General features: G+C 39.8%; 2 protein-coding genes across 2 annotated transcripts; both read left to right on the top strand.

Moving 5' to 3' along the window:
• The first annotated feature begins 311 nt into the window (after nucleotides 1–311).
• Nucleotides 312–1,557, top strand: LOC129769413 (60S ribosomal protein L19). Its single transcript, XM_055771691.1, has 3 exons — nucleotides 312–361; nucleotides 741–847; nucleotides 906–1,557. Exons 1-3 carry the CDS (start codon nucleotides 357–359, stop codon nucleotides 1,406–1,408), a joined length of 615 nt encoding a protein of 204 aa, XP_055627666.1. The 5' UTR covers nucleotides 312–356; the 3' UTR covers nucleotides 1,409–1,557.
• A 12,433-nt stretch (nucleotides 1,558–13,990) lies between these two features.
• Nucleotides 13,991–16,104, top strand: LOC129769412 (adenylate kinase). Its single transcript, XM_055771690.1, has 2 exons — nucleotides 13,991–14,282; nucleotides 14,955–16,104. Exons 1-2 carry the CDS (start codon nucleotides 14,175–14,177, stop codon nucleotides 15,573–15,575), a joined length of 729 nt encoding a protein of 242 aa, XP_055627665.1. The 5' UTR covers nucleotides 13,991–14,174; the 3' UTR covers nucleotides 15,576–16,104.
• Nucleotides 16,105–16,684: the final 580 nt, after the last annotated feature.

Genomic DNA, 16,684 nt, shown 5'->3' with positions numbered 1-16,684 from the left:
TTGGGCTTAGGTTATTAGGGATTTTGTGAAGAATGAATAGAAACTATTTTGTCATATAATCACATTGTCTGCCCGATTATTCTACTAGCTATAAAAATTATATTTAAATTCAACATTCAAATGAATGAAACTATTACTTTTGAATGTACCATGGCAATTACCATACCAATTGAAAACTCAAATGAAACTAATTACCGTGCGTTAACAAATCTCGGTCCCTCGACCGGATCTTCACTCGAACTGTCAGTGTCAAACCGTTCGCATTGCCGTCAGTTTGCTGTCAGAGCGGTTTGTAGTATTTCCGCCCGGTAGACATAAACTTTCTTTTTACTTCTGTCGAGGAAACAACAAGCAACATGAGGTACGACGAGCGAGCAAATTTAGTGGATTTTAACTTGAAAATAATACAATGTGGCAAGCAAAATGTGATCAAACAATGAAATGCTTGATGTCAAAGGCATCTCGAATGAGTGTGGCATTAATGGAATGAATTTGGACTGTTTTTGTGTGCCTGAAATCAGGAAATGTTCTAATGGTGGAAGACATGGCGGTGAAGTTTGGAATTGATGCCACAATATAACGTACGGTTGGATAATTGGGATGTACAAAAGAAGATTGTTTCAGAATAAAACATTTCCAATGTTCGATCACATTTCCTACTGTTTGTTTTGAGATTGCCATTCTTTAACATTACGAAATGGATCTATCCGTCAATAAATTCACCATTTGTTATTCTACAGTTCCCTCAAGCTCCAGAAGAGGCTTGCAGCCTCGGTTATGAGATGTGGCAAGAAGAAGGTGTGGTTGGATCCCAATGAAATCAACGAGATCGGAAACACCAACTCCCGTAAGTACTACGATTAGATTGAGTATAAAATACGTTCTCATATTGTGTGTTTGTGCAGGCCAGAGCATCCGCAAGCTGATCAAGGATGGTCTGATCATCAAGAAGCCAGTTGTGGTGCATTCTCGTTTCCGTGTCCGCAAGAACACAATTGCCCGTCGTAAGGGTCGCCACTGTGGCTATGGAAAGAGGAAGGGTACAGCGAACGCTCGTATGCCCCAGAAGCTGCTGTGGATGAATCGCATGCGTGTCCTTCGTCGTCTGCTAAAGAAGTACAAGGAAGCGAAAAAGATCGACCGTCATCTGTATCACGATCTGTACATGCGCGCGAAGGGTAATGTGTTCAAGAACAAGCGTATCCTGATGGAGCACATCCATAAGCGAAAGGCTGAGAAGGCTCGCACGAAGATGCTTAACGACCAGGCTGAAGCTAAGCGTAACAAGGTGCGCGAGGCTCGCAAGCGGCGTGAGGAGCGTATTGCCAACAAGAAATTGGAACTGCTGCAAACCATTGCCAAGGAAGAGGAGACCGCACAGCAGGTCGCTGCTACCGGAAAGAAATAGACTGCTCCTGGATTAGAGCAGAACATTTGAATTTAATTAAAGATTGTATGTTTAAGGAAGTTCCGAAACGAGAGACATAAAAAAAAATGGAAGAGGTATGTTGGAAACTATAGATATGGGTTCTGAATATATTTCTTCGATGAAAGAGATTGTCCGCAGCATTTTTTGATATTTCCGAAAATTCCATGTTTTCTTGATGCGGCGAATGGATGGAATGTGCTCTTTATGAAGGATGGGGACACGTTTAAATCGTGATGCTACAGGTAATTTATTTGAATCTTCACTCATTTGCGAGCAAATTATGCACTAACAACAACAAATCTACTGAACAATAGTGTTTGAAAAACCGATATAGCTTCGTGTAGGAATTACAAATCTATGGACAACATTGAACTTTCACCCGCCTTACTTGGCCCGATGTCGAGTATCTGGCGGCAGAAATATGCTTCCACCTAAGTATGGATATTTCTAAATCGACCCGGCAAACTTCTCGCCCAAAATTGATTTTTTTGAAATAAACACTTCCGAACATTTACGTTTTTCTACTAAGCTATCGTTCGTAGGTTTAATCCCAGAAATATTCATTGATTGATCTTCCAATTGGCCGTATCCATGGCTAGGGGCACAATTCTTGTTCAAGATACTTCAATCAACGCAAAGCTCAATTTCCTCAATGGAAATTTCAATTGGACCAACCACGTTTATCATGTTGTAATTGAAAAACATGGGAATGTAATTTTCCTTCGAAGGTTTCCAAATTTTTTCCAATTTTTCTTTCCGTAACATTGATCTATGGGCAGAGACGAACGCAACAAAATAAAGACGGCTTAAATCGGACGATTCCTTCCTCGAGTTTCGCGCTTCGCAACATATTTTCATTTCTATAGGGCCCTATTATAGAAATCGAGTCGGTAAAAATTTTGCTCGTTAGCTCAATTTTACTATTATAAATACCGAGCAAAGTTGATAGCATCGACTGAGTAAAAAGCTATCGTTGCAAGTGTCATAGGGTTCTATTAGGTAAATCGAATATAGTCAATACAACCCCTATCACACCGAGTAAACTTTCGTGTTTTTTTAACCCTTTAACGGGCCGTGACAACTATACATGTGTGGGGGTCTTCGTAGCCTAATTGGTTGCGAGTCCGCTACTAAGCGAACGATCATGAACTCATAACTCAGGGCCCCTCATCTGACCATCTTTGTGTGTTATTCTAGCTACTATGTCCACGCAACAATCATCATGTAATGGTATTCCCAGTCCCTTACCGCTCACATTTTCGGTCTGCTGCATAGGTAGTTGGTACTATTAATAACGCAACAAAGGAAGCCTTATATCAACAGTCCTGCTGTGAACAGCCCAACTGTTAACATTCGAACAATAGCAATATTCTTACGCCGAAAAAGGCGACATGTTGTGCATCGATAGAATAGGAATTCTCTTTCGCTACTGTGTTATAGACAGGGCCTAACAATTTCACTTCAATTAGCACATCGTCACTCAATAATGTGTCTATCGCTTCTCAGAACAGAACCAGAACCATGCAGGCTAAAAATATATCTATTCTCTTTTCACGCACAATAAGAAAAATATCTCGTCTCTTTCGTACATATTCCTTTCATTTCACGTTGATTCCTTTCATTCTGCAAACAAAAGCGACGTTAGAAATCGTCACTTGGAAATTAATTTGAAGCATCCATGTATTCTGGCAGTTTGTATAGAAATGAATGTTTCCTTGTTGCATTCGAAACTTATTCACTGAAACTAATGAAAACGGTACAGTGAGGGTTGTGTAGTATGCCTGCAGTAGTAATTATTTACCGGCGCTAGTTGTCAGTGTGAAATTAGTGATGAAACGGATAGTAGTTTGGTCGGATACTGGATACCGGTCAGCTTCGAGTCCGGATAGCCGAGTATTCGACAGCCCGATGTTTGTGTTTGTGCACGTGTATTTGTGTGGGTGTTTGTGTATGTTCGCGCGTTTTTTGGGTGTTCGTTTTTTTTGCTTGCATGCAGGTGTGCGCTTTTTTTATGCGCGGGCATGTGTAGGCGTGTTTGCGCGCATTTGTGCGTGTTTGTGTGCGCGTGTGTACGTGCGTTTGCGCGTGTTTTTTTCTTGCTTGTGTGCAGGTGTGCGCGTTTTTTTGTGCATGGGCATGTATGGGTGTGTGTGTGTGCGTACGTGTGCACGTATTTGTGCGTATTTGTGTGCGTGTGTGCACGTGTGTGCTTGATTCTTTCCGTGCGTGCGTCTGTGCGTGTGCACGTTTGTGCGCGTGTATGTGCTTGTGTGTGCGCGTTTGTGCGCACCTGTGCGTCCATTTGTATGTTTGTGTGCGCTCGCGTTTTTGTGCACATGTTTGTGCATGTTTGCGCGTGTGTGTGCGTGTTTGTGCACCCAATGGTATGTGCGTGCGCGTGCTTCCGGCGTTGTGTATGCGTTTGTGCGTGCGCTCGCAATTCTGCGTGGGCACGCTGAAAGCGCAGACATAGTCGAAAATCGCGTAATTTCGAGCAAATCGTGTAAAAAAATCGCGTAATTTCAAGCAAATCGCATAAAAAAATCGCGTAATTTTGAGCGAATAGCGTAAAAAATATCATGCAAAAAACGCATAAAAAGAATCCAGCGTACTTGCAAATAACATGCTTCTTCGTAACATGGAATACATGTTTGATACAGGAAATATAATAAAATGAAGCCAGCTCAAATCGGACTATTCTTTTCACCCTTAGAGAGGGTGAAAAACTCGAGAAAGGAATAGTCCGATCTGTGCCGTCTTTCATTTTATTACATTTTCTGTAACAATCATGTATTCCAAATAACAGAGAAACATGTTATTTACAAGTGATTGAAGAATTTTGAACACGGTCCGCGACGATCCATTTTGGTAAAATAAAACTTACGTTTGAAAGCAGCAAGCATCCTCTAACATGCGAAATGAAAATAAATATAACCCGTTCAAGCAGTTTTAATCGTCAGTGAAAGCTTCTGCTTTTATACTTGTAAGAGAACGAAAGAGGAAAGGAACGAAACAAAAGAATCAATGTTACTGTATGCGTAGAGAATATTTCGTTTCCACTTCACCCTGATACACTGAAATTAATCCACCGAAAATGACTGTAGTGGAAGTGAGAGTGGTATGAACGAAATTCAATCACATTTATTAGCTTCGAAAATAACTAGCCCTGGTTATAGAAACAATCGTTTGTCGAAAGATAGCGATACTCTTACGCCTCAAAATTGTAACAGTGTAATATACAACAAGTTATCTTAAGATAAAAAATGTACACGAATGAATTCGACACTGTTACAGCTGAATTGCTGAATCTATTTATATAAAAATGGATTTTTGTCTGTCTGTCTGTCTGATTCTTATGGACTTGGAAACTACTGAACCGATCAACATTCAAATCGGTATGTAGGGGTTTTTGAGGCCGGGGAAGGTTTTCGTGATAGTTTGAGAACCCTCCCAGCCTCTCTAAGGGGGGCTGCCATACAAATGAAACACAAATTTCTGCATTACGCAAGAATTAATCAAACAAATGGAGCCAAATTAGGCATATTGAAGTTTTAGGATGCAATAAATGTTTCTATGATTGTTAGACTCTCCACCCCCCTCTCTAAAGGGGGGCTGCCATACAAATGAAACGCAAATTTCTACATTATTCGAGAATTAATCAAGCAAATGAAATGAAATTTGGCATATGGAGGTTTTAGGATGCAATAAATGTTGCTATGATGGTTAAACTCTCCACCCCCCTTCCAGGGGGGGGGGGGTTGTCTGCCATACAAATGAAACACAAATTTCTTGTTGCATCGTTACAGGGCCAATGCACACGGGAGCAGATACAAATGTGATATTCATTGCTTTGAATACAGAACGATACTGATAGTTTGCCTTCCTTCCTTGCTTGAGACTTCAAACTTCTTCAGTTCTTTCAGTTCTTCAGACTTTCGATCCCTCGCCGTCCAGCTCGCCCAGCAACGATGTTGTTCAGTCGATTTCCTCACGAAGAATGAAAGTTTGTCTCAGCGAGATCCACTGTTTATACTCTAGGCAAATATTCCTGTTCGTTCTTCTTATTTTCCTTTGTTCACGGAGACTTTACATCTTACGATTTACCCTTCGTTGCTCGTCGATAAGTTGCTCGTTATTGACAGCTCTGTTCGGGAAAGCACACAAATGGACAGAACAAATGTATGAGGAAATGGGAATGCTTCCAATTCTCATCAATTTAAACCATACACAGTCAATGGGATTGTAAGGTATAGCATATCAAACAAATCTTAGGGAATTTCCGATTCGTTTGGTATATAAATTATCAAAATCCGTTCGCGGCAAAAATAGTTATTAACGTTAACTTTATTTCATAAAAACGTGACCTGTTTTCTGGGTTGGCACCCTTAAAGAAATACGTAGTTTTACGTCAAAAAATCTTAGTACTTCTACCAAAACTCATCATTATAATATCAGATTATTTTCAGACACAATTCTCGTTCAAGATTTTTCAACCACATTTACATGGAATAAATGTTTGATAAAGAAAATATGATATGATAAAGACAGACCCTGTTCGCCATAGAAACGTTTCGTGCCCCCTAAAATCTTCACACGTCAAATTTGGCTCCATTTGCTTGTTTAGTTTTCGAGTTATGCAGAAATTTGTGTTTCATTTGTATGGCAGCTCCATTTTTGAGAGGGAGTGGAGTGTCTAACTACTATAAAACATTTATTGCACCCTAAAACTTCCACATGCCAAATTTGAGTTCATTTGCTTGATTAATTCTCGAGTTATGCAGAAATTTGTGTTTCATTTGTATGGCAGCCCCCCCTTAGAGAGGAGGGGAAAACATTTATTGCACCCTAAATCTCCATATACCTAATTTGGTTTCGTTTGCTTGATTAATTCTCGAGTAATGCAGAAATTTGTGTTTCATTTGTGAAAACCTTCCCCGGCCCCAAAAACCCCTACATTCCAATTTTCATGTCGATCGGTTCAGTAGTTTCCGAGTCCATAAGAATCAGACAGGCAGACAGACAGACAGACAGAAATCCTTTTTTTATATATAGATAAAGAAGAAAAAGATGATCCGTGAATATAAATACGTTTGTCGGTCTACTTTGTTGAGCTTTGCTCTGAGAGCGCAGACTTAAAAGCTCGTTTCGTATATTTGCTACCAGTGATGGCAGTTTCGTGGATCTATTTTACCTTTATGATAGGGAAACAGAAATTCCATTACAAAGATTGTAAGTTTGAAAAACTTGGGAGTGAAGCGTAATTTCGTTTATCGAACCATTAAAAGGTACCGTGTGACTTATCGTTGGATGAATGTCACATCCGTGATGGTTCTGGAAGGTATTTGCAAATGCGTCAAATAGTAGTTTTTTTTTATTGCGAAAGGCATTAAAATTAACGCTTCATAATTATATAACGGATGTTTTGCAGAATGTTGTAGAGCCAAGCCTGGAAAGATTGTGCGGGAATGACCATTATGTGTTACAATAGGACAGAGCGCCTTTCCATACTGCGAATCTGCTTCAGAACTGGTGAATTTTGATCGACATTTGTGACAGGTTTGAAAAACGTGTGAAGCTGGTCAAAAAGGTTGAATCTGAATGTATTATTTATAAAAATCGAATATTTAATACGGAGATGCTAATTTTCATGAACATTTTTGATTTTAAAAATGTGTTTATTTTACCAGTAAATCCATTACCAATCCGAAGCCCCAATGTCGTTAAAGCGAATAGTTTTTTTTCAAGTTAACCGAATCAATTCATGATATTGTTGCAAAAATGTTCATGAAATCATACAATTATTTAAGCTTCATTGAATGTGAATTATATTTTGATTAATTTCAATTATTTGAGTCCTAAAAGAGAGCAGTCGTATTCTTAGTCATCGGGAGTGTAAAGAAATGTATCTTAATTGAAGACACATATAGATTAAAACTTTGAGCCCTGAAAATATTATCCAGATATAGTAAAAATGACCCAAAAATATCACTTTTATTCGTCTTTCCTGACATGATTCCACAAATATTCACTGGCACATTATACTCATATTCAAAGGAAATTCCAAAAACAGATCGTTTTTAACTCTTTGTGGTCCTTTGTCTGCTCTCAGCCACCACAGCAAAAAAAAAACATGCTTAATCTTATATTTTACTCAACCAAATATCAGTTTATTCTTTTCCTAAACGAAGCTTGATGTTTGATGAACCTATTCACGAATCAATACGGTGCTCTTATGAGTAATAGATAACGGTACTCAGTATCAAACAAAGTAGTCACCCACATAAGACAACGCACAGTGAGTTGAATGAATAGGAATGTGAGATAAAAATCAACAGAATTTAACCATTGTAATACTTTGGTGAGATGGAAAAGATTGTACACATAATACTGATCTGTACTATTTCTTTCTAAGTATCGGTACTCAGTTGTGATTTTTCGGTGGTTTAGATTTTGTTTACGCCCGAAAAGCACTATTAAAATTCTATAATTTTCTCCAAATTACCGAATGGAATGCTCGAAAACTCTAATTCATTTTTCATCGATTTTAGTGTTAACGTATGCATTCTAAAAAATGGACCAATTTCGGATGACGATGGAAGATAATTTAAAGGAACAAATGTTCCTTAAATCTTACGTTTATTAAGCCTACAAAAAATGATTCAAGGCTGTTGATTCGCAGATGCAGCACTGTCAAGCAAGTTGAGTTGGACATCCTGAGGCACTTTGTGTCCGCCAGATATAGCCGATCTGGTATTTACAACATCATCTCCCTGTCGCTCCTTAAGCCGGGAGATCGAAGTAACCGGTCAAACGGTGAAGGAGAATCTGACCAAAATGGACATTTTTATGCGGAAGCGTCAGACGAGACCGGCAGTATCTGAGCAGCAGCCAATCACCCAGAAGGAGCTTGAGGTGCTGGCGAAAAACTTCTTTCCGGCGAAAGAAGTGAAAAACTTCTTCTTCACTGGTGAAAAACTTCTTTTCGTGCTCATGATGAAAGACGAGACGTACTTGATGCTAGAGTTCAACGACCGGCAGGGGACCGAGTATTTTACCTTTCCCAGGTAAACGATCGGCCTGATTCTGCGTGGCGTGTGAGGTGAGATGACAATTGTCACTTATGTCACGCGATTCCACCAGGCGTATGGCGTGAGACATCTCACTTGAATGAACTCTCACCGTATCCCTGCTTTCAAATATACGTGACGATTGTCACATGCGGCCTGATTCTGCGTGGCGTGTGAGGTGAGATGACAATTGTCACTTATGTCTCGCGATTCCACCAGGCGTATGGCGTGAGACATCTCACTTGAATGAACTCTCACCGTATCCCTGCTTTCAAATATACGTGACGATTGTCACATGAACTGGGAATTCTAGGTGACAATCGTCGATATGTCTTGAGGTGTCGACAGCACACAAAAACAAATGAATAATGGAAGAGGAATAATAAGTGTCTTTTTGGGTCGTATAGAATCGATAGTCATGGTATTGTATGTATCAATAAATTCAACTCACAGTGCGAAAGACAAATTGCAAGTAGTTTGATTTTTTTTGTGAAAGCGGTAGTGAATCTGTTATCCCTCAATTGGACAAATAAGCACACCGGATTTATTTCCATTTCATGAAAGCTATTTATTTTCTCTAAAATATATCTATCACATGGATCGTGTGTTTCATCTATCTAGCCGCGAGTCAATGTTACCGAACTGCATATCCATTTCAGAAGCCGTGGTATATGTCCGAGCCGAAGCCAGAGCAACAATTTAACACTGAGAGCGCAGAGAGCAGCAGCAATTACGACCAAAACAAACAAAAATGCTAAACTTTACAGGATGCAATCAACCGTTTCAGTAAATCTAAATCAAATACCTGCAAATTCGGCAGAATGTCCTGATACACAACGAAGTTTTTATGCTAACAGGCCAAGTTAAATCAGATCTATAGACACAGGACTGACTGCAACAAAACAAATATCTGACCTCTCTGAGCGAAACAAATGAAATTCTGGGATGCCAGATGTTTTTTCTCATATATATGCGATAAAAATCTGAAATATTTGTAAATATGTGCTAATGTTTGACATATTGGGCAGCTTCGTTTATCATATGGAATCAATAATGTTTTGTCACTATTTTAAACAGCCTGCAGCAGGAATAAAAGGTTGTTACTAAAGTTAAATATCTGCAAATTCGTGAACATATGTGCGAATGTGGCATTTCTGATCAGATTTGGCAACCAGCAGAATGAACATCTTGTCACTTGCTGTTCATCCTCTCACATACATAAAATGAACCTCTCACGGCATCCGATACGACTGTAGGAATAGTGTGAGGAAAGTTGCGTGATGGTGATGTGACAATTGTCATCTCACCTCACACGCCGCGTAGAATCAGGCCGGATGATGTCGAATATATCATCCACATCAAGTTCTCGAAGAAGATCCTTCTCTGACAGGCGTGAAGGGAATGTCCAAGCCGCTCTTCTTTCGAGTCATATGGTGAACGACTAGATATATAGTACGAAGTGCTTGCCGGAAGTTGCGAAGGTGATGTGGTCTTTATGCCGAACTTGGGATCAACCCATTATGCCAAAAGATCACTGGAGGATGGATCGACTGGAGATAAACAATGTCACGAAGACCGCCAACCTTCCCAACATTCCCCAGCTGCGACCGATAGAAAACTTTTGGGCGAATGGCCAAAATGGAGAGACAGTCGACCACCAGAGCCACGAAAAGGTAAAAGAACACGCCGACATACATCTTTTCATCGGCCATGGTTGAGGTCCCGGCCAACTTCCGTAAGACCGCCCAGCGCTTCGTTTACGATACTTCATCAAACAACCCTGCCTCTTCCTGTCGAGTATACACTAGTTCTTCCGGCTTATTTAAAACGTTAAGCCCTGACCGAGCTAGGGGAACAAAAATGAACTCTTCGTCCGGCTCACGTTGGTCCCTGCGGATCAATGGGGAACTTTTATAAAAATAATTTTCCAATTTTGTTGCTGTTGCTTCCAGTTGACACATTCTAAACAAAAAGCTCCTGTCGGTGCGATGAAACCAGCTCAACGTATCAATCTTTGGATGCATTAGAAGCGCTCTTGAACAGTCTGTTTTTTTGAGGTTCATCCATTTAAGAAAATCAACATGATCAAATTGTGACATTGAAATATATTGATATCGCGGGACATTTTCGTTTCTTTTGCAAAATGCGGGACATTTCGCGGGACGTGATCTCACGCGGGACATTTTATTAAAATGCGGGACTGTCCCGCGTAAAGCGGGACGTCTGGTCAGTTTACATAAGTGTCTCAAGCGACAAAATCTTTGTTCATTTAAAGTGGAAAGTTCTGATCTTTTCGGTAAGAGACGAATGAACTCTCAGAGTTTAAAGTCTCTCTAATTCAATACCTTCCTTCCTTCCTGATCTTTTCGGATACGCAGAAATCATTTGAGTAACTACTGGTTTAAATTATCCAAAATATATATTTTTATTAAGGCTCATATGGCGTCAGCCTAACGGGGCCGGGAGTTCAATATTTTGACAATGTTTGCTTACAACTATGTTCGTAATATGTAACCGATTACTCGCGGTTGGTTCGAGGTTAGTATTACAAGTGTTCTCATAGTTGGGATGTTGCAGTCTTCAGTGCTCTGTACGTGTGCCCGACATGGGATGCTTCCTATTGGGATGCAGCCGACCGTTAATCAGCAGCGCCCCCCTAGTCTGCACCCCATATCTAGCGTGGTGCGTCTTTCTCGACTCGAGGAATCCAGGATAGAATGATCACTAGCCGGCGCAATCATCAGCTCGTGTAGAGTTGTCATGAGCGGTACAACCTTTGGCTCTTGTTGAATCATCAGTGGACTGCACAACCTTCAGCCCGTGTATCTGTAAAGAGTGTGTGTATGTATTTCCGCGATTATGTAAAATTTTATAGATCGGATAGGAGGGATATGAAACAGGGACACAACGAAGGAAACATCATTAAACGTTGACATCGGCGTTTCTGAGGAACAGGTAGGTTTAAATTATGTTGAAGTAGTTGTTTTTTGAGAGCAGAATCATTGTTTGCATATGTGTCTTCTTCTTCTTCTTCTTCAATGGCACTAACGTTCCTAGAGGAACTTCGCCGTCTCAACGTAGTATTACTTGCGTCATTTTTATCAGTACTTAGTTGAGATTTCTATGCCAATAACACGCCTTGAATGCATTCTGAGTGGCAAGCTCTAGAATACGCGTGATCACAGTGCAAGTCGGAGGAAATTTCTTTGACGAAAAATTCCCCCCACCAGAACGGGAATCGAACCCGAACACTCGGCCATATGTGTCTTATGTCATCTGAATAATCTGTGAAGGCGATCTGGCGTAGTGGTAACATCCAAGTCACTAAAATAGAGAAAAAAAATCTGAGTAATCTCATGTAAAAAAATCTTTGCTCGTTAAAAGTGAAAATTGTTGATCTTTTCGGATACACATTTATTGCATCGATGGCAAAAGTGTCTCATACGGATAATAAAAAATAATCAAGTGTTGATTGTACTTCATACGATTTGCTCTTGGAGACTGTTTGGAAAGTTTCCACTCGAAGACGAATTATAAAATATAATTTTAATATAAAAATATTACATTAAAACACATTGGGCCTGATTCTCCAGCGCGAATGGGATGTGACAACAATGAACTCCTCAAAGTCACATGACCCAGGTCACCGTATCGCAGAAGGCGATTGCCCAGACGTGAGAGGTTCATTTTGGAGTAAAATACTCAATGAATTACAAATGGTGCAGTGTTCATTGAAATATATGTCAAAGCTTGTGGTTTTTGCAAAGGCTCTATGTATTCAATGTGTTTCATGAATATATATTTCTTTTGTTTTAAAAATTTTCATTCCTTGTTACAAATATGTACAGGAAATAATTTGGTTCATCTTTATAAACGTTTTTCTCTTATTATAATTGATGAAAAATAATATCACTGGGATAAGAAAACAAATAAAAATATATTTTCAAATCTGTTTTTGCATAGTCCCTTTGCATTAATATGAGTGTATGTTATTTCAATTGTTTTGATTTCGCATCCGTGTTTTGATTCCGCATTCGTTTTTTCACTTAGTGTCCGGTGCTGATTTTAGCGTAATTATTGCTAAAAGTTTATCGGAAGGTTGACTATTCTTTATAACATTACAGTGAACATTAATTTTATAGTCACCTCACATAAAAGCCATCAAGGTAAGATATATTTATTATCGCATTTAAATAAATTTAAAAGCTAAATTTTGTTCACAGACAATGAGCCGATAAAAATGATAGAGCTGTCAAGGATCTTGTAATTCCACTGTCCGAAACTGCGCTGTTATCGTTTGGATTCTCACTGGATGAGCCCGGTGAGCACGCATCTCGCATCTACCTTATGGTCAAGCTGGGTTTTGAAATGGATAAGGACGAAGGTATGAGCACAGATGATACTCCATCCGCAACTACTGATGAAGATGCTCCTCCACTAGTGGATGACACCGAGAATGCCTCACACATGGAAGAAGTTGATTAAACATATACGGTTTTTAACTACTTAAGTAGCTTTTCGTAATTTTTGAAAGTCTGATTTGTGTTTTTGAAGAAAGGAAACGATATGCTGAATTGAGTTTCGCGTATCAGTTAGGGTCAACTATTGTAAACTTACATTTTAATTTTGTAACGCGTTATAGCGGCTGCAGAAGTTGTATATTCTTGTCATTAGTAATAGCATACCAAATACTTGAACTGACTACATGTTAATAATAAATATAAATCATTTCAAAATTCACAGTTTAACTGGATTGCATTCGAAATTGCCTATTTTTTCCGAAAATTTTCATAAAGTAGATGATGAATTCATCTTTGAATCTGCAGTAGCTATTGCCCGTTTGGAACGGCGAATTATTAGAGATCGTTCAAATCCTTTGCAAATGCCTAATTCTATTTTTGGCTACCATTGCTGGTACTAGTCGATAACAAATGAGGATACGACTTAAAAAGTCACAAAATGGCATGTTTTTCCACTGCAATCGCCCACGGGAATTGAGTGAGTGTTCATGAGTGTTCACTCAAGGTAAAAATCTCACAGCCGCCTTCGGGAATTGAGTGAGGCAATTTTTCCGAGCTGTCACTTCACATTCGCACATCAGAATCAGCCCCATTGTTAAGTTAATACATATATTTGGTTCACACAAAAAAAATATTTTTCATGATCTTGCATGTATCACTGCTTTTCCAAGGAAAAATAATTCCGACCAGTACGACATCCATGCCCAAATTTAATACGACCGCAAAGGGTTAATTGATAAAAAATCTCACCATCTTTTTCGTAATGGAACGATTGGCGCAAACGATCGTATTGAATGAAGTTTTGCAACCATCCACAAGCGAATTGACCCACCCTGCTCAAATACCGTGGTAACACCTTCTTATCGTCCGATCCACCTCTCGGGAACACACACCTTGGTAGGTATGTGCCGCTTTGCTGTGACAGCTTCACGATAAGTACCGCGGTGTTGGCCGGAGAGCGAGAGTACATCAGCCACATGACAACCCGTCGCCTCTTTTAGTCGATCTGCGGAGCAGTTCGGACGCGAAAGTCTTTCTTCTGGCCATTTTTCCGGTGCGCCGTTGTCGAAATTGCAGCCGTCGTCGCTGAGTGAATTTCGTTTGTTTATTTGCTCTTCTCGTGAAAGTGCTTCGGGCGGTGCGTGACAATAGGAAAATATGGCCCCGAACGCTGCGGTACCACTACCAAAACCGGAACAGGAACAGTCTGACACTGGCATCAATGCTGTCCTGCTGGGACCACCCGGGTCGGGCAAAGGAACACAGGTGAGGAGTGGTTCTAATTGTTTATTCCAAGGATAGTTTGTTAACGCGAAACTATCGCCAGCGAAAAGTGTGCAAGTGTTCGTTTGTGTCCTTGAACTGGGAAGTGTGGACTAATTTTAGCGTGAGGGTAATGTACTCTCAGGTAGTAGGATATTTTTTTTTGTTTATGAGTTTCGTTACATAATGCTGGAGAGTATGGATAAAATTACCCCATTTTCAATTAACCATGAACTGACTGGCACTGCTGGTTAAAGCCTCAAGCTTAGATTAATTCATAATCTTATCACATTTGTCGGTTCAAAACTGTGTAGAAAATGTTCGAAATTGACTTTGTTAGACCATGGATAAAAATATACAATCTAATCAAAATCGCCAAAGCTGTGGTTGATGTTTTTTTTTCATTTATGCTTATTTATAATTTTGGTTCGTGGATCTCAACCAAAGTGAAAATGATTCTATACATATCCACGCCGTGTTATGTTTAACTGATGCTTCCAATGTTGTGACTACTTTGAGACTGTTTTGAATGGAATTGGTGTTTCATAAGGCTACGCATGCTTCACGGAGATGAGGAATAGATTGAAGTTAATGAACACAAATGGGTGATACTGTGCAAATCATCATTTCGCTTTGACATTACAAAGAAATAACATTCGTACCTTTTTGTTTCAGGCCCCGCTGCTCAAGAAAAAATTCTGCGTCTGCCATCTATCCACAGGGGATATGCTGCGCGCGGAAATAGCTGCCGGCTCGAAGCTGGGTGCCCAGCTTAAGAAAGTGATGGATGAGGGCAAACTGGTGTCGGATGATTTGGTGGTGGACATGATCGACTCAAATCTTGACAAGCCCGAGTGCAAGAATGGTTTTCTGCTGGACGGCTTCCCCCGGACAGTCGTACAAGCTGAAAAGCTAGATCAATTGCTTGAAAAGCGTAACACCGGCTTGGATGCTGTGGTAGAGTTTGGCATCGATGATAGCTTGCTGGTCCGTCGTATTACGGGTCGATTGATTCATCAGGCCAGTGGCCGATCGTACCATGAAGAGTTTCACCCACCCAAAGTGCCAATGACGGATGATGTAACCGGAGAGCCACTGATGCGTCGCAGTGATGATAATGCATCGGCACTGGTCAAGCGTCTCGAGGCGTACCATAAACAAACGAAACCACTAGCCGACTACTATGCTCTGCGTGGTCTGCATTTTAGAATCGATGCTGCCCGTAGCGCATCGGAAGTGTTTGCCAACATCGACAGTATCTTTATGAAGCAACGGAAAGCAAGGTTAGGTCTGTAAGAAGTAGTTACGGGAAGCAGCAATTTGGCATTTGTCAACCAACCTGATAATGTGAACAGTTGAATATCCGGAACAACCATAATGCTACCTTATCTTGAGATCCCACAGTGATCAACTGTTTTAAACTGAAAACGCTTGTACCGAAACTGGCATTCGTCGGGAATTGCTCGCAACATCCTTAGTTCTTTCACTTACCAACAACTTGCATTTTATCACAATTATTTCACTACACAATACGCAGTAAAAGGGTTCAATCTACGTGGGCATAATTACAAATTACAGTGAACATCATTAGATAAACAGTTTTCTATATTAAAATTTTTAACGATGTATTTTCAACTGATGAAAATGGGACAAAGCCTACTTTGTATACTATAATCGAGTAGCATATCTATCACAGTGAGACGGGATTATGACATAACTGTATTAAAATGAAGCGAAAAAAAGACGCATTGACTTTTGAAACCATACGTTGTCAAAGACGAGCGATGATTACATAGTACAATAAAGTGATATGTGTGTTTCGAAAGGATTCGGTAGTTAGTTTTGCGTGAGAAAACCTTTGAAATCATCGTTTTTTAAGTGCCTTCAATTGTAGAATTATTTCTCGCCTTCATCGAGTGTTTTTCGATTTTTGGTGGATTGAAAATTGGTTATATTCATGATACAACCATAAGGTTGACGTAGGACTGTAGTTTGCTTAGTAATCATTTGTTTGTGCTAATTAAATTATTGATTGAATGAAACAATTCCCGAGTTCAATTGAATTCAACATATTTGCTTTGTAAGTTTAGTCTGATCGTCCATTATCCTTTCACGTTTAGTATGATTCCTAGACCTTCCGAGATATTTGTACGGAAGAATTGTCAATTGTATTTTACATTTCCCTATCGCATTTCACCGCGAATTTGCATGATTTGATTAACTTCAGGCACTCACTTTCGATTTTGAACGCATATCGTCAATCGACGTTATCGCAGCAAATGGTTATGAACATTTTGCCTAATCAGACGGTATGCGTAGTAGTAGTAGTTCTGAATAATTGAGCCGAAGTGTTGTGTTGAGGCGTCAAACCACGCTACTGATCACTTCATACCACTCAGTGCATG

The sequence above is a fragment of the Toxorhynchites rutilus genome, chromosome 2 (assembly GCF_029784135.1).
Source record: "Toxorhynchites rutilus septentrionalis strain SRP chromosome 2, ASM2978413v1, whole genome shotgun sequence".
In the NCBI taxonomy this organism is placed as follows: domain Eukaryota; kingdom Metazoa; phylum Arthropoda; class Insecta; order Diptera; family Culicidae; genus Toxorhynchites; species Toxorhynchites rutilus.
Note: the sequence above shows the minus strand (reverse complement) of the source record. Positions and strands in the feature narration are given on the sequence as shown.

Excerpts from the sequence above, each read along its gene's own strand:
- LOC129769413 (XM_055771691.1), top strand. Across the intron at positions 848-905 it reads GATCGGAAACACCAACTCCC|GCCAGAGCATCCGCAAGCTG; the intron begins GTAAGTACTACG and ends GTGTTTGTGCAG.
- LOC129769412 (XM_055771690.1), top strand. The coding sequence starts at position 14,175 with ATGGCCCCGAACGCTGCGGTACCACTACCAAAACCGGAACAGGAACAG. Across the intron at positions 14,283-14,954 it reads GGTCGGGCAAAGGAACACAG|GCCCCGCTGCTCAAGAAAAA; the intron begins GTGAGGAGTGGT and ends TTTTTGTTTCAG.